This window comes from Salmo salar, chromosome 22, assembly GCF_965601325.2.
Source record: "Salmo salar chromosome 22, fSalSal1, whole genome shotgun sequence".
NCBI lineage: Eukaryota > Metazoa > Chordata > Actinopteri > Salmoniformes > Salmonidae > Salmo > Salmo salar.
In genome coordinates, this window is record NC_138312.1 from 37,111,408 (window position 1) to 37,133,408 (window position 22,001).

The 22,001-nt window shown below is 44.7% G+C and overlaps 2 protein-coding genes across 3 annotated transcripts; one reads left to right on the forward strand and one right to left on the reverse strand.

Moving 5' to 3' along the window:
* The first annotated feature begins 3,701 nt into the window (after positions 1-3,701).
* Positions 3,702-12,681, forward strand: LOC106583338 (uncharacterized). The gene is made up of 7 exons (XM_014167419.3): positions 3,702-4,015; positions 4,631-6,192; positions 6,482-6,588; positions 7,143-7,262; positions 7,490-7,650; positions 8,102-8,207; positions 9,021-12,681. Exons 2-7 carry the CDS (start codon positions 4,891-4,893, stop codon positions 9,340-9,342), a joined length of 2,118 nt encoding a protein of 705 aa, XP_014022894.1. The 5' UTR covers positions 3,702-4,015; positions 4,631-4,890; the 3' UTR covers positions 9,343-12,681.
* Positions 12,533-21,995, reverse strand: LOC106583335 (inositol polyphosphate 1-phosphatase). Of its 2 annotated transcripts, XM_014167415.3 has the most exons (7): positions 21,669-21,995; positions 19,230-19,302; positions 18,732-18,953; positions 18,509-18,569; positions 18,123-18,329; positions 14,972-15,140; positions 12,533-14,570 (listed from the first exon to the last, which is right to left on the reverse strand). In XM_014167415.3, the coding sequence occupies exons 3-7, from the start codon at positions 18,933-18,935 to the stop codon at positions 14,066-14,068; spliced, it is 1,146 nt and encodes a 381-aa protein (XP_014022890.2). In that variant the 5' UTR covers positions 18,936-18,953; positions 19,230-19,302; positions 21,669-21,995; the 3' UTR covers positions 12,533-14,065. The 2 variants fall into 2 exon arrangements, with proteins under 2 accessions (XP_014022890.2, XP_014022891.2); XM_014167416.3 differs by lacking the exon at positions 19,230-19,302.
* Between the last annotated feature and the right edge of the window lie 6 nt (positions 21,996-22,001).

Sequence of the window (22,001 nt, forward strand, 5' to 3'; positions counted from 1 at the left end):
CTCCAACATGTCTGGCCATGATTGTTTTGATTGGTTTAACTTGGGACGAATTGGTTAAATGGTTTATTTTGAGTAGGCCTATATGTTCACCACAGCTGTGTGATTTTTCACAAAGCACCATTGTCTCTGTGTCCTTCGGGTCACCATGTAGGCGTTGAAGCATGCTGACACACGTTCTATCTGCGCCCTCTCAACCAAATAAGCAATCTTTTTTTTTATTTATCAAAAGCTGTGTGTGTGAAAAGAAAGTCTAGATTATTAATGAAAACTAGGCTTCACTATTTCTACTAGGCGGAACAATTTCTATTAGGCCTACAGTGCATTCAGAAAGTATTCAGACCCCTTCCCTTTTTCCACATTTTGTTACCTTACATCCTTATTCTAAAATTGATTACATTTTCCCCCCCTCTCATCAATATACACAAAATACTCCATAATTACAAAGCGAAAACAGGTTTTTAGATATTTTTGCTAATTTATAAAAATGTTAAAACAAATACCTTATTTACATAAGTATTCAGACCCTTTGCTATTAGACTTGAAATTGAGCTCAGGTGCATCCTGTTTCCATTGATCATCCTTGAGATGTTTCTACAACTAGATTGGAGTCCACCTGTGGTAAATTCAATTGATTGGACATGATTTGGAAAGGCACACACCTGTCTATATAAGGTCACACAGTTGACAGTGCATGCCATAGAAAAAAACCAAGACATGATATCGAAGGAATTACATTTTACATTTTTACATTTTAGTCATTTAGCAGACGCTCTTATCCAGAGCGACTTACAGTAGTGAATGCATACATTTCATTTATTTATTTATTTTATGTGCTGGCCCCCCGTGGGAAACGAACCCACAACCCTGGCGTTGCAAACACCATGCTCTACCAACTGAGCTACAGGGAAGGCCTGTAGAGCTCCGAGACAGGATTGTATCAAGGCCCAGATCTGGGGAAGGGAACCAAACAAATTCTGAAGCATTGAAGGTCCCCAAGAACACAGTGGCCATCTCTTCCTAAAGCTGGCCGCTTGGCCAAACTGAGCAATCGGGGGAGAAGGGCCTTGGTCAGGGAGGTGACAAAGAATCCGATGGTCACTCTGACAGAGCTCTAGAGTTCCTCTGTGGAGATGGGAAAACTTTTCAGAAGGACAACCATCTCTGCAGCACTCCACCAATCAGGCCTTTATGGTAGAGTGGCCAGACGGAAGCCACTCCTCAGTAAAAGGGACATGACAGCCAGCTTGGAGTTTGCCAAAAGGCACCTAAAGGAATCAGACCATGAGAAACAAGATTCTCTGGTCTGATGAAACCAAGATTGAACTCTTTGGCGGGAATGCCAAGCGTCACGTCTGGAGGAAACATGGCACCATCCCTACGGTGAAGCATGGTGGTGGCAGCATCATGCTGTGGGGATATTTTTCAGCGGCAGGGACTGGGAGACTAGTCAGGATCAAGAGAAAGATGAACTGAGCAAAGTACAAAGAGATCCTTGATGGAACTTGCTCCAGAGCGCTCAAGACCTCAGACTGGGGCGAAGGTTCACCTTCCAACAGGACAATGACCCTAACCACACAGCTAAGATAACGCAGGAGTGGCTTCAGGACAAGTCTCAGAATTATTTATTTAACCTTTATTTAACTAGGCAAGTCGGTTAAGAACAAATTCTTATTTACAATGACGGCATACCCCGGCCAAACCCAGATGATGCTGGGCCAATTGTGCGCCACCCTATGGGGCTCCCAATCACGGCCGAATGTGATATAGCCTGGATTCGAACCAGGGACTGTAGTGATGCCTCTTGCAATGTCCTTGAGTGGCCCAGCCAGAGCCCGAACTTGAACCAGATCAAACATCTCTGGAGAGACCTGAAAATAGCTGTGCAGCGACGCTCCCCATCCAACCTGACATAGCTTGAGAGGATCTGCAGAGAAGAATGGGAGAAACTCCCCAAATACAGGTGTGCCAAGCTTGTAGCATCATACCCAAGAGGACTCAAGGCTGTAATCGCTGCCAAAGGTGCTTCAACAAAGTACCGAGTAAAGGGTCTGAATACTTATGTAAAAGGTTTATTTAAAACGTTTTTTATTTGTAATAAATTTGTAAAAATGTCAAAAAAACAGTTTTTGCTTTTTCATTATGGGGTATTGTGTGTAGATTGATGAGGAAAAAAACGATTTAATACATTTTAGAATAAGGCTGTAACGTAACAAAATATGGAAAATGTCAAGGGGTCTGAATACTTTCCGGATGCACCGTTCACTTTCCTAAAATTCTTGTAATAGTAGGCCTAATTGGACCAGAGGATTCAGATTTTCTTATGAATAAGAAATAATGATTGCCCTCTTAAAATATCAGATTGACTGTAGGTCAAATAAAGGTGATTCTGAGAGGTCTTCTACTTCTTGGTCTTCTGAGGCAGAGGACATCCGTACTGTGTTCAGTCCGTCCCACTTCCTTTATATCCATCAAAGGATGTCATGCACCCCAAAAATCGGAGGGGGCAAAAGTTACGTGAGGATGGCGGGGGGTGGTCCGGAGTGTGCTAGATCCCCCATCCGTGAATTGGATAATTTAGCATTTTTCACCTGAATCAGCTTTTTTTTTCTTCAATCTAGAGCCATAATCATTAATCACTTAATTCTATGTAACAAAATGTTTTCTATTTTTCAGTATATCTAAGCATACCTCTTGAGCTGTATCCTCCTGACTGGTGGTTCTTTTTTTAAAGAAACAAAATATGCTTCTGTATTGCTGCTCAAATCTGGGTAAAATATGAAAGGAATGTAATTATTGTAAAGTACATCTCGTTATTTCTAAAGTCTACCAACCTTGCCAGCAGGCATGCCAGCTAAGATAGTTAGACAAGCTAGATACTCTAACTGATTGATAGCCTAAAATGGCTTCTTGGTAGCTAGTTATGAGGTTGATAGATTGGAAACCCACAGGACAAATCCGAGGGGGCACGTGCCCTCGGTATCCATTTCCAGCCTAACTAACTAGACACTTGGCCTGATCAGACAGCTCAGCGCTTCTGCCCTTTTCTGTCCATATAAACACATGGATGGGTGGAAGAGGCAAGGTAGGGAAGGAGCAAGGAAGGAGGCCGTGGTCAAAGAAAATCCCCTGTCTGCCTGCCTGCCTGTCTTGATTGACAAGTCCCCTGGAGAGTGAGCTGTGCCCCTGCCGGTTTTGGGCCCCTCTTTCCTCCCCCAGACCTCACCCCTCTGCAGCGGAGAGCCCCAGTTGATATTGCAGCCGCCCACACAAACTACTTGCACACACAAACACACACACTCCTTGAGGAACACACAGCATCCGGAATGGGCAGAAATAGGCTAGAGAATGCAATGCATCCGGGGAGTGTGTAGGTGGGTGGAGAAGGCAGACATGAGAGAGTGGATGGTGTTTGAGAGTAGGAAAAAGTGACTGCATGATATACATGTTTACATTGTTGAATAAACAATGACTTGTTTTGTTAAAATAGGAAGTAAGCCAGACAATAGTTTGCCTTTTACAATTCTAGTTTTTTTTATTATTATTTAGTTATTAGGCCTAGGCTTCTTGAAGATAATACAATTGTAGACCCATGTAATTGTTTTGATATAAAGAGGAACCTGGTGATTAACGTTACATTCAGTGGCCAATAAAAGTTCATTCGGAACATTTCTGCCTCAAATTTGTTCTGGCAAGGATAGGGTTAATACAGCGGAAACGAGGTTGTGGTTTGTTTCCCTCGGAAGTGAAAAATAGTAAGACAAACAACAAGGACAGCGTTAGCCAAGAACAAAATAAGAAAAAAATAATATTTGAATTAGGAGAAAGAACACACTCTACAAATACAGGATAAGAATACTTTGTATTCACAATTCAATAACTAAATGTTCTTTCTACGAGAAGAATTGATCAGTTTGCCACATTTGGTCATTTTATAGGAGCGACGCTAACGTTACAGGGCTGAAGCTAGCCTACATTGTGTCATTAATCTTGCCTTCCTTTTTTACGGAAGAGAAAGGTGAGTTGCGTTGGTTGTCATCTTTCCCAATGTTATTCCAGTCAGTGTTAGCAGTCAAATAGCTAAAATAACATTGTCAACAATCCACCGTTAATATTATTACAATTACATTAGCTAGATAGCTATATACGAACAAACTAATGTTGTAAACTAGTTAGCGTTTTAGCTACGAGACAGCTAGCTATTCGTCTCGAGACAGTTAGTCATTTTGTTCGCAACGGTGACGACATAATTTATTCGCTAGAACCTAACATTGCCCCAACTATCCTCTGATATCCCGACCCAGTCATTTCTTGTAGAATAAATTAATTGCATTTCTATATAGCTAGCTAGTGCAACTGCTGATAACCAGATGGCTAGCTAAAGAGTTTGGTTTATCTTTTCAAAATGTCGGCGCTGCGGATCAGCTCGTTGAGTGGATATTGTGGTCATCAAATAGGAAATATTGCCAATAACATGTTAGAACTTTGACAACAACAACGATTAATGCAGAAACTCCACATCCCGTTTGATTTCACTTTTCGGAGAACTTTAGATTAGACCCCTAGTTCTGGTGCTTGGGAAAGTGAACGTGTTACAGGGAGGCTAATGTTTAAACTTGCTGTCTCTCCACAGGCAAGAACCAGATACAAGATGAGGCCAGTCGGGTCCAAGGATTGTAACGATTGATCCTTGATTCAATGTCTGCATTTGGTAGGGTACCTAGGACAATGATGCCTGCCATTGCAGTATTATTCAGCTGTCCTTGTCTGACTCTTTGGCCCTGCTGAGGTGTGGTGTCGGAGAAGGTGCGGTCAGTGAGAATGGATCAAGGCCCCAACCTGACATGACACTGGATACTTTTTTGGAACTTTAATCAAGAGACTGGAAGGAAGATGGAGAAAGAGGTGGCTGAGAGGGAGGTCGAGATGAAGGGAGAGACATGGACTGTAGAGGCAACTGAGGAGAGTCCTGAAGAGCTGCCCTCAGGTGTTCCTCTCCTCCCATCTTCAACCGCCATGCCCGACCAGTGGGAAGTCAGAGGAGATGAGGAGGAAACTCAACAACCAGTTCCCAATAAGGACATGACTGACTATATCAAAGTTACCCCTCAGGATATCCAATCCCCAGTCAACCAGGAGGACTCGGAAGATGTAGAAGCAGAGGATTGTGGGATTGCAGAGGACAATGAGGTCTCTCTAAGACAGGAGGGGGTGGAGCATGTGGAGAGAGAAGGAAATGAGGAGACAGAGGGTGGAGATGAAGAGGAGAGTGGAGGCGGAGGGAAGGAGCCAAGCATAAACGGGGAGTCAGGCTGGAGGAACTCAGGGGCCGGAGGGAGGAGAGGCCGGTCCCGGAACAGCGGAGGAGGAGGGGGGGCAGCCTCGGAGCAAAACACTCAGGCTACATCATCATCCTCGTCCTCCTACCTCCCTAAAGGTTCCCTGTCGTCGGGTGGCGGTAGGCACAAGCAGACCCGGAGGCGCAACCACCACCATCAACAGGGCCGGGGCCGGCGGCGGACGGGCACTCAGCTGGCCTTGGCCTTCAGGGAGCTGCTGTCGGAGTCGCTCAGCCCCTGGTGCATCTCCTGCATCCACATGGTGGTGGAGGTCATTGTCACCATGACCCACCGATGCGGGGTGGCCGTGGAGGTCGGAGGGGTGGCCATCTACGACCTGGGCTCACAGATGCTCAACAAGGTCACTGATGTGCCGGGGATGAAGGCAGATGCCCGACGCGTGCTGGAGAGGGCGAGGTGCGCCGGGGCGGTCCTGGTGGATAAGAGTGTTCGGTTGGTGAAATGGGTCAGGAAGGCCTCCCTAACCTGCTTCGGCCTCCTCTGTGCCGTGGTGCTGCTGGGGTTCCAGTGGGCCCGGTTCACGCTGGTCCAGCTGGGCGGGGAGAGGGCCCAGCGGTGGTGGACGGCCATGCAGGACTCCAGGGTATGGAGGAGGGTGGCTTCGCTGGTGGAGAGGGTCAGCAGCTGGTTCAGGAGGAGAGCCAGCCAGGTGCCCCCCTTCACCCCGGATTCTCCTGGTGGAGCATGCAGATACCAGCCTGGGAAGGAGCTGGAGAGACTGCTGGCGCTGGCTCAAGTCCCTGAGGAGGAGCTGGACCCTTTTACAGTGCTGGGGGTGGAGGCCCACGCCACTGAAGCTGAGCTAAAGAGGGCCTACAGACAGCTGGCTGTCCAGGTGAGTTTACGGGTGCAATGAGATGTGCATTATATCTTTTGAATACATGTGTATAATAAAAATGTGTGGATTTCATCAAATGGAGAGTGTAGCGATTATAGTCAAACACAAGCCAAAGCAGTTTTGCACTTGGCTGTGCATGGCTGCATGCATCTTTTTTTTTTATATCCACAATATAAAATGTAATCAGAAAATGACTAGAAGTAGTCTCTTCCTTAGTTTTTCTCTCTTACATCATGTTTTCTGCTCTGCCCTTCTGTTTGTCTTTCTTTTTTCCTTCCCTTCTCAGGTCCATCCAGACAAGAACAAGCACCCGCGCGCTGGGGAGGCCTTTAAGGTGCTGAGGGCTGCCTGGGACATCGTCAGTAACCCAGAGACACGGCGGGAATATGAGCTGTGAGTAGAAGACACACAAGCTACTGGACCAGTACTTATATCAAATGCAAGAAACCATGATCACATGACTTCACCTTTAACAAAAACATCTGAAGTTAGAACTCAGGCCTCTCACAAAAGGATTACAGATGGAGAAGCATTCCTTAACTGTGGTCCTTAGATTACATTTACATTTTAGTCATTTAGCAGACGCTCTTATCCAGAGCGACTTACAGTAGTGAATGCATACATTTCATACATTTTTTCCCCCGTACTGGTCCCCCGTGGGAATCGAACCCACAACCCTGGCGTTGCAAACACCATGCTCTACCAACTGAGCCACACGGGACCTTAGCATGTTATAGTCAATTTAAAGGCCTGTGGGATGTTTAGTTTAGTTCCTCAGTAACCCAGACACATGGAGAGAATACGTGATATGAGTAGAAGGCACACAAACTGGACTATTACTTAATTCAAATGCAGTAAACTGTGATCAAATGACTGCACTGAAGGCCGGTGGGATGTTTGATGTAGTTGATATGGCTTTGACTTTTGTTTCCCTGCTCCTCCCTCAGGAAGCGCATGGCGAAGACGGAACTTTCCAAGTCGATGAATGAGTTCCTCACCAAACTGCAGGATGACCTGAAGGAAGCTATGAACACTATGATGTGCACCAAGTGTGAGGGCAAGCACAGGTACATCACTGACTGAATTAATATCTGTAATATTTGAATGTATTAATAATATCTGTATCATACTTTTATAACCAGACTATTGTGAAAGTGAGGGATTGCAATAGTAATATAATTTACCTACCCTGACTACTCCCAATCACTAAAATTGTATTCGTACATTTTGCTGCTTACAAAATAATTAGTTACATACAAAAAGCACAGGCCCTGACTCCTCCCTGTGTGTGCAGGAGGTTTGAGATGGACCGGGAGCCTGAGGAGGCTCGGTTCTGTGCAGAGTGTAACAGACGCCACAGCGCCGAGGAGGGAGACCTGTGGGCCGAGTCCAGCATGCTGGGCCTACGCATCACATACTTCGCCTGCATGGATGGCAAGGTCTACGACATCACAGGTACTGGCTTGACTATGACAGTTTTTGAGAGCATCAAAACTGTAATGCATTGTGGGTACATTTTGACTGACTGATCTAAAAATAACATTGAAAAGTTATTTATGCTGCACGGTGATTTGTAGATCAGTCAGTCTGCAATCGCCACTGTCGAACAAGCCCATTGCTTTGACAAGCTGTGTAATGACACCCACATGGATAGTTAGGCTCTCATCTATGCTAATGCAATACTTCTTTATGTATTGACTTAATGATGTTTCTGTTTCATCTGTAAACTAAAAGCACTCTTAACAAGTCAACTGACAGGCTCAAGAGCTCTACAACTAAATTGAATTCTAAGCTGCTAAATAATGTTAAGACACCTAAAGTCAGACTGACTATTTCTCCTCCTTGCCGCTTGCTTCAGTATTGTCACATTGATTAATTTGTCACCTTTTCCGCTCCCACCTTTCAGAGTGGGCCGGCTGCCAGAGGATAGGCATCTCTCCAGACACACACCGCGTTCCCTACCACATCTCCTTCGGATCCAAGAACAACAGCAACTCCACGCAGCGCCACAGGTAGGTCCCAGGGCACTGAGGGTTGCATTCCAATCTAATTCTCCTCCTGAAGTTTGCGCTCGTTAACTACTCCACACGAATGTAAAATGATTGTGTTGGTGTATGCATGGGCTAGAGGGAGTTTCCATATACCAGTCATATCCTTTCAAATCCATGAAAGGAAGGGAACAAGTGCATATTTCGTGAGAAAGGAGAGATTATTGGGACACAACCTAGGTGCTATGTGACCAACCGTCTAAAAGACCACAGAGGCCTAAATTAGATTGTTCTCTGAAATGCCATTACGCTCTGGTCAGTGCAGGTGCTCCTGCATGTGAAAGAGTTACATATTTATGGACAGAGATGAGTTTTGGAGCTCCAGATTATCAAGCATCTCTGATGCTTGTGAATGATGCCTCCTCTTGGCCAAGGCAAAAGAGAGAACAATCTCAATGTGACTTGCATCATAGTTAACTATAGGCTAGATCAGGGATGGGGGTGGGTCCACAAAAAATTTGAACTCATTATGAGAGGCCGCAGTTGCTCGCGGGTCTGTGTACCCACATGAGACTCCGACTGAGTTACTTTTTTGGGAGGGGGGGGGGGATTGATCCAAGGCCATTCGGCCCACGTGCCCCCGGTTGCCCATCCCTGGTGGGCTAGATGGAAATAGAATGAATGTAACAGAATGAAAGGCTATCCAAGGCTCTGATGGTTTTTTGTTTGTCCTGTGAATGAAACTCAGACACAGAGTGCTCCTTTTTCTTGATTTTCCTGGAGTCACCCGTTGAATGTTTTATTTTTTTTATATAACTGTCCTTTCATGATCTCCAGGACACCTCCAGGCCCAGAGCACTCTCCTCCAGGCCCGACCAACCCTGCTGACCTGCAGGACTTTTTCAACCGCATCTTCCAGGGGGGACCTCCCCCTGATATGGCTGCCAACGGGGGTTTCTTTCCCTCAGGACCGCCCCCCCATCACCCCTCTGGTGCTGGACCGGGACCTAGTGGACCTTTCTCCCCTCCTCCACCTCAGACTGGCTTCTTCATGCCTCCTGGAGGGCCCCGGCCAGAGCCCAGCGAGACGTGGGCTGAGAGCGGAGGCAAACCTCCGCCCCGCAGGAAGAAGAAGGTCCGCAAGCCCTTCCAGAGGTGAGAGCGGCCATTGTTGTGACACATTGTAGCAACACAGGGACACTCTACACATGGCCATGTCTGTCTCTCTTGCTTGTCTGTCAGCGAGCCCGGACCTCCCCTTACTGTACATGAGTCGAAGGATCACTCGAACTCAGGAAGATTCACACTGGTCGGGGCTACCACACGAATCAATGACTGACAACACATAGGTCCCAAGCCAGAGATGAGACTGGACCATGTATAAGAAGAAGAAACTAACTCAGTTTAAGTATATTTGGGGTAAGGAGGTGGCAGTATTTTTTGCTTCTCCCTCATTTGTTTTCTTTGATGAAACAGCTGTAGCCATGCCACTGAAATCACAAGCCCTTTTTGCTTATAATGCAAACACAATTCCTTAGGTCTTACTTTCCTGCACAATTCTGCATACACGATTGCATCATTACATGCCATTGGACTCTTTTAGTCCTTGAGACTTTTGTGATACATTTTTGGGGATATGGTAATGTAATATTGCTTCAGGTCTGTGTGCATTTGTGTTTGAGAGGGACACGGCTAGAAGAAGCCAATCAGAATTGATTAATTTCTGAATTTAACTGCTCAAGCTGAATCCTGGGAGAAGACTGTCTCCAGTGAGAGGGCTCCTCTGCCTGTTACTGCTTGTACACACCCTTCCTTCCGCCTGTTGCCTTCTTTGATAAATTGTTAGGTTATCATTTGAGCAACTGCTTTTCTGCCATTTTTATTGCTTTGAATGAAGTTAGATCGAAAGTTTGTCACTAATTTATATTGGGAAATAGGTTTGTGGGGAATGCTTTTGCACCTGAATTAGAGTGCAAGTATGCTCCCTGCCAAACATAGATACATTGCTCGTTGAACATCTTATTCCAAAATCATTGGCAATAATATGGAGTTGGTCCCCCCTTTGCTGTTATAACAGCCTCCACTCTTTCACTAGATGTTGGAACATTGCTGCGGGGACTTGCTTCCATTCAGCCACAAGCATTAGTTAGGTCGGGCACTGATGTTGGGTGATGGCCTGTTGCCTGTTGCTGATGTTGGCCTGGCTCGCAGTCTGCGTTCCTATTCATCCCAAGATGTTGGATGGGGTTGAGGTCGGGGCTCTGTGCAGGCCAGTCAAGTTCTTCCACACCGATCTCGACAAACCATTTCTGAATGGGCCTCGCTTTGTGCACGGGGGCATTGTCATGCTGAAAAAGGAAAGGGCCTTCCCCAAACTGTTGCCACAAAGTTGGAAGCACAGAATCGTCTAGAATGTCATTGTATGCTGAAGTGTTAAATTTCCCTTCACTGGAACTAAGCGGCCTAGCCCGAACCATGAAAAAGAGCCTCGGGCCATTATTCCTCCTCCACCTTTACAGTTGCCACTATGCATTCGGGTAGGTAGCGTTGGCAGATGATGAAGTGATTGGCGTTGCTTCCGGAGGTAGTTTGGAACTTGATAGTGAGTGTTGCAACCATGTTGCTATGTGCTTCAACACTCGGCAGTCCCATTCTGTGAGCTTGTGTGGCCTACCACTTTGTGGCTGAGCCGTTGTTGCTCCTAGATGTTTCCACTTCACAATCACAGCACTTACAGTTGACCGGGGCAGCTCTAGCAGGGCAAAAATTTGGCAAACTGACTTGTTGGAAAGGTGGCATCCTATGATGGTGCCATGTTGAAAGTCGCTGAGCGCTATAGTACGGGCCATTCTACTGCCAATGGCTATGTGCTTGATTTCATACACCCCATAACAACGGGTGTGGCTGAAATTGCCGAATCCATTCATTTGAAAAGGCATCCACATACTCTTGGCCATGTAGTGTATCAACTCTGTCTAGCTACAGTGAATACTGTATGTTTAATCTGTCTCTCAACACATTGAAGCCAACTTAGAATCACTTTGAGGCATCAGAGGTTAGCAGGTTCACATTCAAATCAAGGCGGTTATACTGTGAGTCAAGGACCTAGGCTATTTACTGCTTGCAGTCCCTAAGTATTGGTGTGAAACATCAGTGTTCAGTTGATTTCAGATGGATGGATTTCAGATGGATGAATGGACTTTCTTTGTTTGTTTTGTGAGTTATGTGGATTAAATTCCATCTTCAAGTTCCGACTCTCACAAGACAGGAGAATGCTGGATAATTCCAATGGAGCAGAAACCAGGGGACCTGTCTAGAAGGCATCATGTCGTTCCTGTGGCTCAAGAGAATGTCAAGATGCAATCCGCCCTCGAATTGCATCTTGACACCCTTTAAGATTGGAGGTGACTGAACTTCCATTGAGAACACAACGACTGTAGCAGTGTACAATATTGTTATCAGAGATTACTCTTTGGCAGATACTTACCAACAATTTAAAGGTTGATTGAATGACAGGGGAACTGAATATCAAGACTAACAGTCCTACCACCACTTTTTATTTCAAAGAAAAGCTACCACTGCCCTCTTTCGCCCCTTTCTCATTAGTCAGTATGCTCCAGATTGAAGAGGGATAGTATTCAGATCTCTAACAATCTGTCTGTACTCATTATGGTAAATCATTGTGTTTTTCCTGTGGAGATACAGTATTGGAAATAAATGTGGTGAATGTTGATAATCTAATTCCTTTTATAAGCCACAGGACTAGCTAGGTTCCAGTGAAGGAGATAAAACATTCAAACATCAATAGGTCTGATTCCATATTTATCAATCACCCCAGAGTAGGAGTGCTGATCTAGGTTCAGGCCTTTCCATGTAATCTTATTCATTAGGATCAAAAAGGCTAAACTGATCCTAGATTAGTACTCCTACTCTGAGACACTTTATGAATATGTTCCATTTGACCTTTTGATTTGTGTTATTGTGTGGATGTTGGGAGATGTGTTGTAGCTTTGATTTAAAGGGCCTAGGTCCCTTGTTGCACATGTTTATTTGTTCTCCTTTTAGTGAAAAAGGTTTTCAGTGCAATTGTCCACTTGCTTTTTATTTTTTTATGGAGGTATTGGAGGTTTAATTTAATCTCAGTTTTAGTCTGAATTATCAGTACTGTCAATGTTTAGATACCCTAGTTGACTTGAGAATGTATGGCTTAAGTAGCAGTCTAAAGCGGCAAGTCAACTAAGGGCTCCCACTGTGGAAGAAGAGCCAATATCGCAGATTATAATTTGTTGTTGAGATATTATTAAACAGTATATGCAAAAAAATAAATGTTGCAAAAAATCTGACAATCATCAGGGTTAAATGTGCGGAGCACTTGCATTTTTAGTTTTTTGGGGTAGGAGAGTGAGTTTGCTGGCAAGAGTTTTACAATTGTGAAACATCAGTGTTCAGTTGATTTTCCTTTTCTCTGGATTTCATAGTAAAGTTGTTTTCAGATGGATGAATGGACTTTCATTGTTTTGTGGATTGAATTCCGTCTTCAAATTCTGACTCTCACAAGACAGGAGAATGCTGGATAATTCCAATGGAGCAGAAACCAGGGGACCTGCTAATGGCACTTCTGGAGTACACTCATGAAATGGCGTTTTACAATACACACATTTTAAACTTACAGTAGATCAAACCAGTCTTTATACACATGTGGTCCACAACAGACCTGAGTGGTTGTCATGCTTTTCTGATGGAAGGCCATAGACAGCAACATTAAGTAATGACAACCACTTTGGACCGCATCCCAATAGATTATTGGGTGTGCCAAAGAAGTGGTGCAAGTGATAGTTGTGGAAAATAATAAAAATGAATCTCCACACCACCCTCTTGGTACAGGACAGGTGGACTTATGTTGAACAAACTGTAACTCATTTTATTCTATAAATGGAGTACCTGACTGGGTTTAAATATCTCTGAATTCTGCTATATCTCCAGAAATCCACTAACCTGGCTATGTGACAGTTCCCCTCCTTTCCTTCAAAAGGGGTTTAACCCTTAATTTACAGTAAATGAACACTAGCCCCCGTTTCATTGTTGATTGCTGAACCTCGTGTTTTTCAATCCTCTGCCCTGATTTATCCTAAGTCATACAGCTAGAGCTATGGAAACAGTGTAAAATGCACCTCTTTTCCATAAAAGGCATTTTCTGGGCCGCTGCAGATTCCCAGAAGCCAGCTTATTTGAGTCCTCTCCGCTCTCGCCTCTCACTCACACACACACACACACACACCATTAGTGCTTCTGTCAAGGGGGGACACTTGGGATATTTACTATGTCTCCCTGTCCCACTATACTTCAACTAGGCCATCAAGTAATATTCAGGTAAGTCCAGCAGAGATCCTTAAACAATCAAAAGCAGGGTTATTGCCATGTGCCACATTTTGGTATGACTGAGACAAAAAGCATGTTTCAGCTACGCAGTGTGAGCTACTGTTCCCTGAACCATGCTTGTTCCCGTTCATACCAGTCTCTCGATTCTGATTATCTTGCTTTGGAATAAGTTTTACTTAAACAGCACTCTGGTCTTTCCTGAAGTTAGATTTGTTTGCCACCAACACGCTTCCTGTCAAGGAGAAAACCAGTAACTGTAAAAGTTAGAGGCAGCTTAATCTTCTACAAAACACCTTTAACATACCAGCTACTGTAGATACATTAACATGTTTACATTCCTTACTATATATTTACATATACATCTAGCTTTTACAAGATAACTTTGACAGCATAGTAAATTAAAAAAAACACAGCTCCTCCAAAAATGGACATATTAAGCAGCACGTCCCTATAAGCAATGATACAGCTACTTGTGCCCTTCACCATAAACAATGCCTCTTCCTTTAAAACTTGCCCTTCAGCTCCCCAATAACCCTATGAAGCATTTGACAGTCTAGGTAGGCCACCAGGCCACCCTGGTTGGCCCAGCGGTCTGCCCCAGGGCTCTCTGAGAGGGATTGGTGGTAGGTCAGTTCCCCCTGGTCATGGTGCCCCCCCTCACAGTGGCCGAAGCGGAGGCACTCTTTAAGGTCCAGCATCCCCCCACCCAGTGCAAGAAGCAGGGCATGGGGTCCGCAGGAGTCCCACTTGAAGGTGCTGCCCTCGGAGAGGACGTAGACGTCAGCTAGGCCCAGGATCACACACAGGATCTTGTATCCGGCCCCCGAGGCGTACATCAGCCTGTCAGGCCCACACAGAGGGGCCAAGGCCTCCTTCACCGCCTGCTTCTCACTGGAGCTCAGCACCACCGATAGTCCTGGACACTGTGCAGGTCTGTCTTTAGGTCGGAGCACTGAGCAGGCTTTGACGCTCCCACATGACACACCCCAGAAATGCTTCCCCTTCCAGCTGCAACAAATATGCACATCACATCAACCAAATGTCATTAAACGAAGCTTAGTTGGTGAGGACTGAGCATTACTGAGTATGTTATTTCTGTGTTAGATGGTGTTAACTCTTTTTCTATTTAAATTCAGTAAATGGATTGAAAATAGTAATTGCAAATGAAAATACCTTTTCCAATACTTAAATTGGGGGGGAAATGTTTAATTTATTCGATAACTTAAATAGCATTTACCCTAACCCTGGTGTCAAAATGATTGCTGTTCTGGTTCTAGAGTCAAATCCAATTGTATTTGTCACATGCTTTGTACAGGTGTAGACTAACAGTGAAATGCTTAAATACAAGCCCTTCCCAACAATTCAGAGAGAAAGAAAATAGATAAATAATAGAAAAGTAAGAGTCTCACCCCGTTGGGTCTTTGTGGTTGAAGGGCTGGTTGATGACCCCTATGACGGGTTCCCCAGTGGCGCGGAGGTATACCCCGATCAGGACCAGGGCACACTGCAGACCTGAAGGACAGAGACAGCCCTCCACCACCACCTCCTCGCGACCCTCAATGTACTGGCTAGTGGCATCTGAACGACAACCAAACACATAGAAACAACTTACACTATATATACACAAAAGTATGTGGACACCCCTTCAAATGAGTGGATTCAGTGATTTCAGCCACACCTGTTGCCGATAGGTGTATAAAGACGAGCACTGAACAGCTCACTGATTTTCAACGTCGCCTACAGGGTTGAAAACTGGGGGGTTGGATTGCTACTGGCTGTAAGAGAACGAGTGAAGCGCGTTTGGCGCAATACTGTCTGTATCCAAGGCTCAGCCAATCGTTCACTTAACAACAGAATGCAGCACGCGACTGAACTAGTTTACTAGTTACAGCATCCGCGCGCTCTGGGAAGTCAGCTTGCTAGTTAGAGCAGCGCGTCCCCTGAACGATAACGAAGAGGTAACGTTAGGTGAGAAGCCTGACCACGGAGACGGGTGAGAAGGTGATGAAGCGTACTTCATGAGCTGTAACCGAAGAACTACTGACATTTGGAAAGTTTGAGGTGAGGGAGAAAGTGTGGTGGAACAAGCATTCGCATTGTTAAGTATCTTGTTAGCTGGATCGAATTCTCCGTTAGCTAGCCAGAGAAATGTTGAGCACAATTAGCCAACTTATCTGATAAAATAATTGAGTTTATGGTGTGAAAATTAGCTTGCTAAGAAAATCAGACAGCTAACGTTACAACATCAGATGAGCTAACATTAGTAGCCTAGTGGTTAGAGCGTTGGGCCAGTAACCTAAAGGTTGCTAGATTGAATCCCCGAGCTGACAAGGTAGAAATGTCGTTCTGCCCCTGAACAAGGCAGTTAACCACATACTGTAGAGGGAAAACATTTAGTTAACTGATAGTGGTTAGTTCGTTAACATTTCACAAAGGATCCAGTTAGCAACGAACGCGTTATAGCTTGAGGAATGCCAATGAGTCGTATACCAGTTAATACTATAGCGAATTGGATATATATATATATATATATATATAACATTTTTATTTTATTTAACTAGGCAAGTCAGTTAAGAACCAACTCTTATTTACAATGACAGCCTAGGACCAGAATTAGGTGAAAATGAGGCGTTTCTTGTTAAACGTGTGGATTCAGGGATCAAGTGTAGCTGGAGCTGGGCCTGGCTTAAACTGGATGCCACTATAGAGGTGAAAGGAACACCACACTTTCCCTGTCCACAGGCAGAAAGTGTACAATGTAATGTGCAGTGTAGCCCAAATATATTGCTGTTGTGTTGAACTTGACAGTAACACGTGAGGGAGATTCTACATTTTTTTCTCAGTGAAAGTTATTTTTGCACACGTGTAGCCTTGTGCACTTGATCGACGTCTATAGTGGCGATAATAGAGCAAAAATAGAATGCCTGTTTGTTTCATTTTATTTCTACTTTAAGATGTTTGTTCCCTCAAGTACAATATTTGTGTGTGGCCACAAGCGTTCTATTATAAAGGCTGTCATGGCTAACTGCAATATTAGTGTATTGTTTTTTTCTCAAGACGAGTGTCATTTGCAGTAAAGTCTAGGCAACAAATAACATTGGATTGCTTTCTTTACATTTTTTAGCTGTGAGTTAGGTTCACATTAACCACTTTATTTTACACACAGAGACTGATCATGTAGATCATATTCTTTGTTTAATTAGTTAACCTGCATTTCCTCCTAGCAGTGATTGTTTTGCATGTTTCAGAGAAAAAAATAAAAAGTGTCACCTTTTTTGAGCCCTCAGCAGTTTGCATCCCATGCACCTAGGATGCCACCTTTCCAACAAGTCAGTTCATCAAATTTCTGCCCTGCTAGAGCTGCCCCGGCCAACTGTAAGTGCTTTTATTGGGAAGTGGACACGTCTAGGAGCAACAATGGCTCAGCTGCGAAGTGGTAGACCACACAAGTTCACCGAACGGTACAGCCGCATAATGAAGCGTGTAAAAATTGTCTGTCCTCGGTTGCAACACTCACTACCGAGTTCCAAACTGCCTCTGGAAGCAACGTCAGCACAATAACTGTTCGTCGGGAGCTTCATGAAATGGATTTCCATGGCCATGCAGCCGCACACAAGCCTAAGATCACCATGCACAATGCCAAGTGCCGGCTGGAGGGGTGTAAAGCTCGCCACCATTGGAGTCTGGAACATTGGAAACGCGTTCTCTGGAGTGATGAATCACACTTCACGATCTGGCAGTCCAATGGACAAATCTGGGTTTGGCGGATGCCAGGGGAACGCTACCTGCTCCAATGCATAGTGCCAACTGTATAGTTTGGTGGAGAAGGAATAATGGTCTGGGGCTGTTTTTCATGGTTCAGGCTAGGCCCCTTAGTTCCAGTGACAGGAAATCTTAACGCTACAGCATACAATGACATAGTACACGATTCTGTGTTTCCAACTTTGTGGCAACAGTTTTGGGAAGTCCTTTCCTGTTTCAGCATAACAATGCTCCCGTGCACAAAGTGAGTTCCATACAGAAATGGTTTGTTGAGATCGGTGTGGAAGAACTTGACTGGCATACACAGAGCCCTGACCTCAACTCCATTGAGATTAATTGGAACGCCGACTGTCCTCCAGGCCTAATCGCACAACATCAGTGCCCGACCTCAGTAATGCTCTTGTGGCTGAATGGAAGTAAGTCCCCGACGCAATGTTCCAACATCTAGTGGAAAGCCTTCCCAGAAGAGCGGAGGCTGTTATAGCAGCAAAGAGGGGACCAACTCCATATTAATGCCCATGATTTTGGAATGAGATGTTCGACAAGCAGATGCCCACATACTTTTGGTCATGTAGTGTATGTACAATTAATATGTGAATAAACAGTCTTAAAAGGACAAGGAAAAATCCCTACCCTGGAATTTGTGTAGTATTTACACCACACAATAAGTGCATCTGCTCAGTGATCACACAATCCTTCTAACATTATCCATAATATCATTCCAAGTCTATGAAGATAACAAATCTATGAAGATAACAAATCGGGTTTTTAAAATAGTGACTCCTGGTCAGGTATTACCGATGGGGTCAATCCAGATGCCCAGGTCAGAGGGGTTGAGGGGTATGTGGAGGTCGTCTGTGCCCGTGTCTGTGAGTGTGAGCGTAGCGTCCTGGTGGATGGCACACGCCAGGAGAGTCGCCGCCATCTGGTCCCCGTCCAGCACCGTGGCCAGCAACGCAGCCGTCTCCTTCTCTGTCCCACACACTGTGACTACCACACTCTCACCTGGGACGCACGCATGAACACACACAGAGCCAACAGGTAGTCGACAAGTCCAGTGTTATAAAGAAATTTGATGGTATAGTGGAATTGTTGCTCTTACCTATCTGTGTAGTAAGTAACACTGTTATTACCCAAGTAGCTGTATATGTATAATAGTAATTGTGGATGCTGTTTCTACTAACCTAGTCCATTTTCAAACTTGTTAGACTCCTCTCCTTGTATATGGTCAATCATTTCGGGAAACTAAGGTAAAACAGGATAAAACCAGTGGAGGGGTTTGGGTTGCCAAAAACATTTTATCATACTAGAGAGGGATATGACACAAATCCTTCAGAGGCTTGCCTGGATTTCAGACATGAAACGATCCTCATCATAATAACATGAGAAGCGTTTTGGTTCCTGTACCTGAGCTCCAACATCATGGCGGATCATCTCTTGGATTACCACATCGGCCAGCGTCTTGAAGTCCTGGACAAACTTCTTGTTCTTGTCCACCCCAGTCTTCTCCTGGACCAGCAGCTGGAAGAGAGGGGCCTCCTGCCTGCACACGCGGGCCACGTTGGCCGCCTTCTCTGCCACACACAGCAGCAGCTTCAGCAGATCAGCCATACCTGACTGACACCTGACCTGAGAGAGAGAGAGGGTTAACACATTAAATACCTACGTGTAGGCTAGAGGGTCCTTAGATAGTACCTTAGATATGGGGTCAGCATTTTTGGAAGAGGGTGTTTTCCCAAAAACATGTTGTGCCACGGCGTGGCTGAACTGAGGGGTTACAAAAATATATATTTTTTTTTGCCACAGCATAGTAGTAGGCCATAGCTTCTCTCAATGGGGAAAGGATCTTGAAGATGTCAAAGACTAACTCTGTAGGGGTTATAATGAAGCAATTGACTGAATTACCTGGGGAGGTCTACTCTGGGTCCACGCCTAATTATAGCCTCTCAAATGATGAAACCAGGACATCTCTACGTGACTGCAAAGGAAAAGAATGACCCCATTTAATAAGAAATAACCTAACCTGTTTAATGAAACCACACACTCTATCCACATGCAAACTGTATCCACATACAAAAACTTCAAAAGAAGTCCAGTAGCCTAAAACTGATCTTTCTGGTTCCTCTCCTCACTGCTGTAAGTCAAAACAATCTATGGCATTTGGGAAAGTTGAGGCAGCTGTATGGTTGCCCCATTGGGTATTTTTGTACAGCCAGTGTTTCTCTGGTTATGGCCCTGCTAACAAGTTGTTTGAAGACAAACAATTCAAGAGTTACACTGATTACAATCTTCTTCAAATATGACTAGAGTGCACGGTCAAGAATAGGCTACTAACACAGAGAACACAGTTTACTAACACAGAGAACTGCAAAAGTTTCCAGTGTGTATCAAGAATGGTCCACCACCCAAAGGACATCCAGCCAACTTGACACAACTGCAGGAAGCATTGGAGTCAACATGGGCCAGCATCCCTGTGGAATGCTTTCGACACCTTGTAGTTCATGCCCTGTCGAATTGAGGCTATTCTGGGGTTCTTAATGTTTAATACACTCACTGTAAATGCTAAATAATTTCAATTGTAATTGCGTCACCAGTCACTCAGTAATGTCTTACCTCCATCAGACCCCTTGACTTTTTTCACATTTTGTTACATTATAGCCTTATTCTAAAATGGGTTAAATTGTTTTTTTCCCCTCATCAATCTACACACAATACCCCAAAACAAAAACTTTTTTATTAAAAATAAGAAACTGAAATAACAAATTTACAAATATTCAGACCCTTTATTCAGTACTTTCTTGAAGCACCTTTGCTAGCGATTACAGCCTTGAGTCTTCTTGGGTATGACGCTACAAGCTTGGCACACCTATATTTGGGGAGTTTCTCCCATTCTTCTCTGCGTATCCTCAAGCTCTGTCGGGTTGGATGTGGGAGCATCGCTGCACAGTTATTTTCAGGTCTCTCCAGAGATGTTAGATCGGGTTCAAGTCCGGGCTCTGGCTGGGCCACTCAAGGACATTCAGAGACTTGTCCCAAAGCCACCCCTGCATTGTCTTGGCTGTGTACTTAGGGTCATTGTCCTGTTAGACTGGGGCAAACGTATACCTTCCAAGGTCCCGAGCAGGTTTTCATCAAGGATCTCTCTGTACTTTGCTCTGTTCACTTTCCCTCGATCCTGACTAGTCTCCTAGTCTCTGCCGCTGAAAAACATCCCCACAGCATGATTCTGCCACCACCATACTTGACCGTAGGGATGGTGCAACGTTTCCTCCAGACGTGACGCTTGGCATTCAGGCCAAAGAGTTCAAGCTTGGTTTCATCAGACCAGAGAACCTTGTTTCTCATGGTCTGAGTCTTTAGGTGCCTTTTGGCAAACTCCATGCAGGCTGTCATGTGCCTTTTACAGAGGAGTGGCTTCCGTCTGGTCACCACCATAAAGGCCTGATGGGTGGAGTGCTGCAGAGGTTGTTGTCCTTCTGGAAGGTTCTCCCATCTCCACAGAGGAACTCTGGAGCTCTATCAGAGTGACCATTGGCTTCTTGGTCACCTCCCTGACCAAGGCCCTTCTCCCCTGATTGCTCAGTTTTGCCAGGCAGCCAGCCAGCTCTAGGAAGTGCCTTGGTGGTTCCAAACTTCTTCCATTTAAGAATAACGAATGCCACTGTGTTCTTGGGGACCTTCAATGATGCATAAATGTTTTGATACTCTTCCCTAGATCTGTGCCTCGACACAATGTTGTCTTGGAGCTCTACGGCCAATTCCTTCGACATCATGGCTTGTTTTTTTGCTCTGACATGCACTGCCAACTGTGGGACCTTATATAGACAGGTGTGTGTGCCTTTCCAAATCATATCCAATCAATTGAATTTACCACAGGTGGACTCCAATCAAGTTGTAGAAATCTCAAGGATGATCAATGGAAACAGGATGCACCTGAGCTCAATTTCGAATCTCATGCAAAAGCTCTGTTTTTTTATTTTTAATACATTTGCAAAAATGTCTAAACCTGTTTTCGTTTAGTCATTATATGGTATTGTGTTTAGATCATGAGGAAAACATTGAATGTCATCAATTTTAGAATAAGGCTATAACAAAATGTGGAAAAGGTCAAGGGGTCTGAATACTTAACGAATATACTGTTGGCTACTGTACGTGCGCATATTTCACGCAGCTCTAGTTCTTTACCGTAATAGAAGAAAAAAAACGATCAATCCAGCCACTCCGCACTTGAGTAGATTATCTGATCTAGTAATTAAGCCAAAATGTCTTTATATTAAAATACTATCAACAGTGGATGCTACCTTAAGTAAAATATAAAAGCATTGTAGCTTATTCTACTCTTACCGGGAAAGGTTCCGGCGGATTCGTACTTTGGTCTTTTCTCGTCTATCGCCCTTCGAAGCTGGCCTGTCACGATCACTGCAAATGTTTCCTGTGTCAATGCACACAATATGGGGATTTCCTAAATGGGCGTGAGGCCGTGTAGGCTAGTCTACAATCGGCTACAAAAACAAATGCACTATGGGCAAAACTCCAATGTAGGGGATCTCAATTCCTTACTTCAGGGAAGGGGGTTGCCTACTCTTGTTTGATTACGTCGGTGCAGATGTTGCGTATGAGAAGGGCGGACGGAGGTGATTTTCCACTGAGCTCGCGAAGGCTTTTCCTGCGCAGACG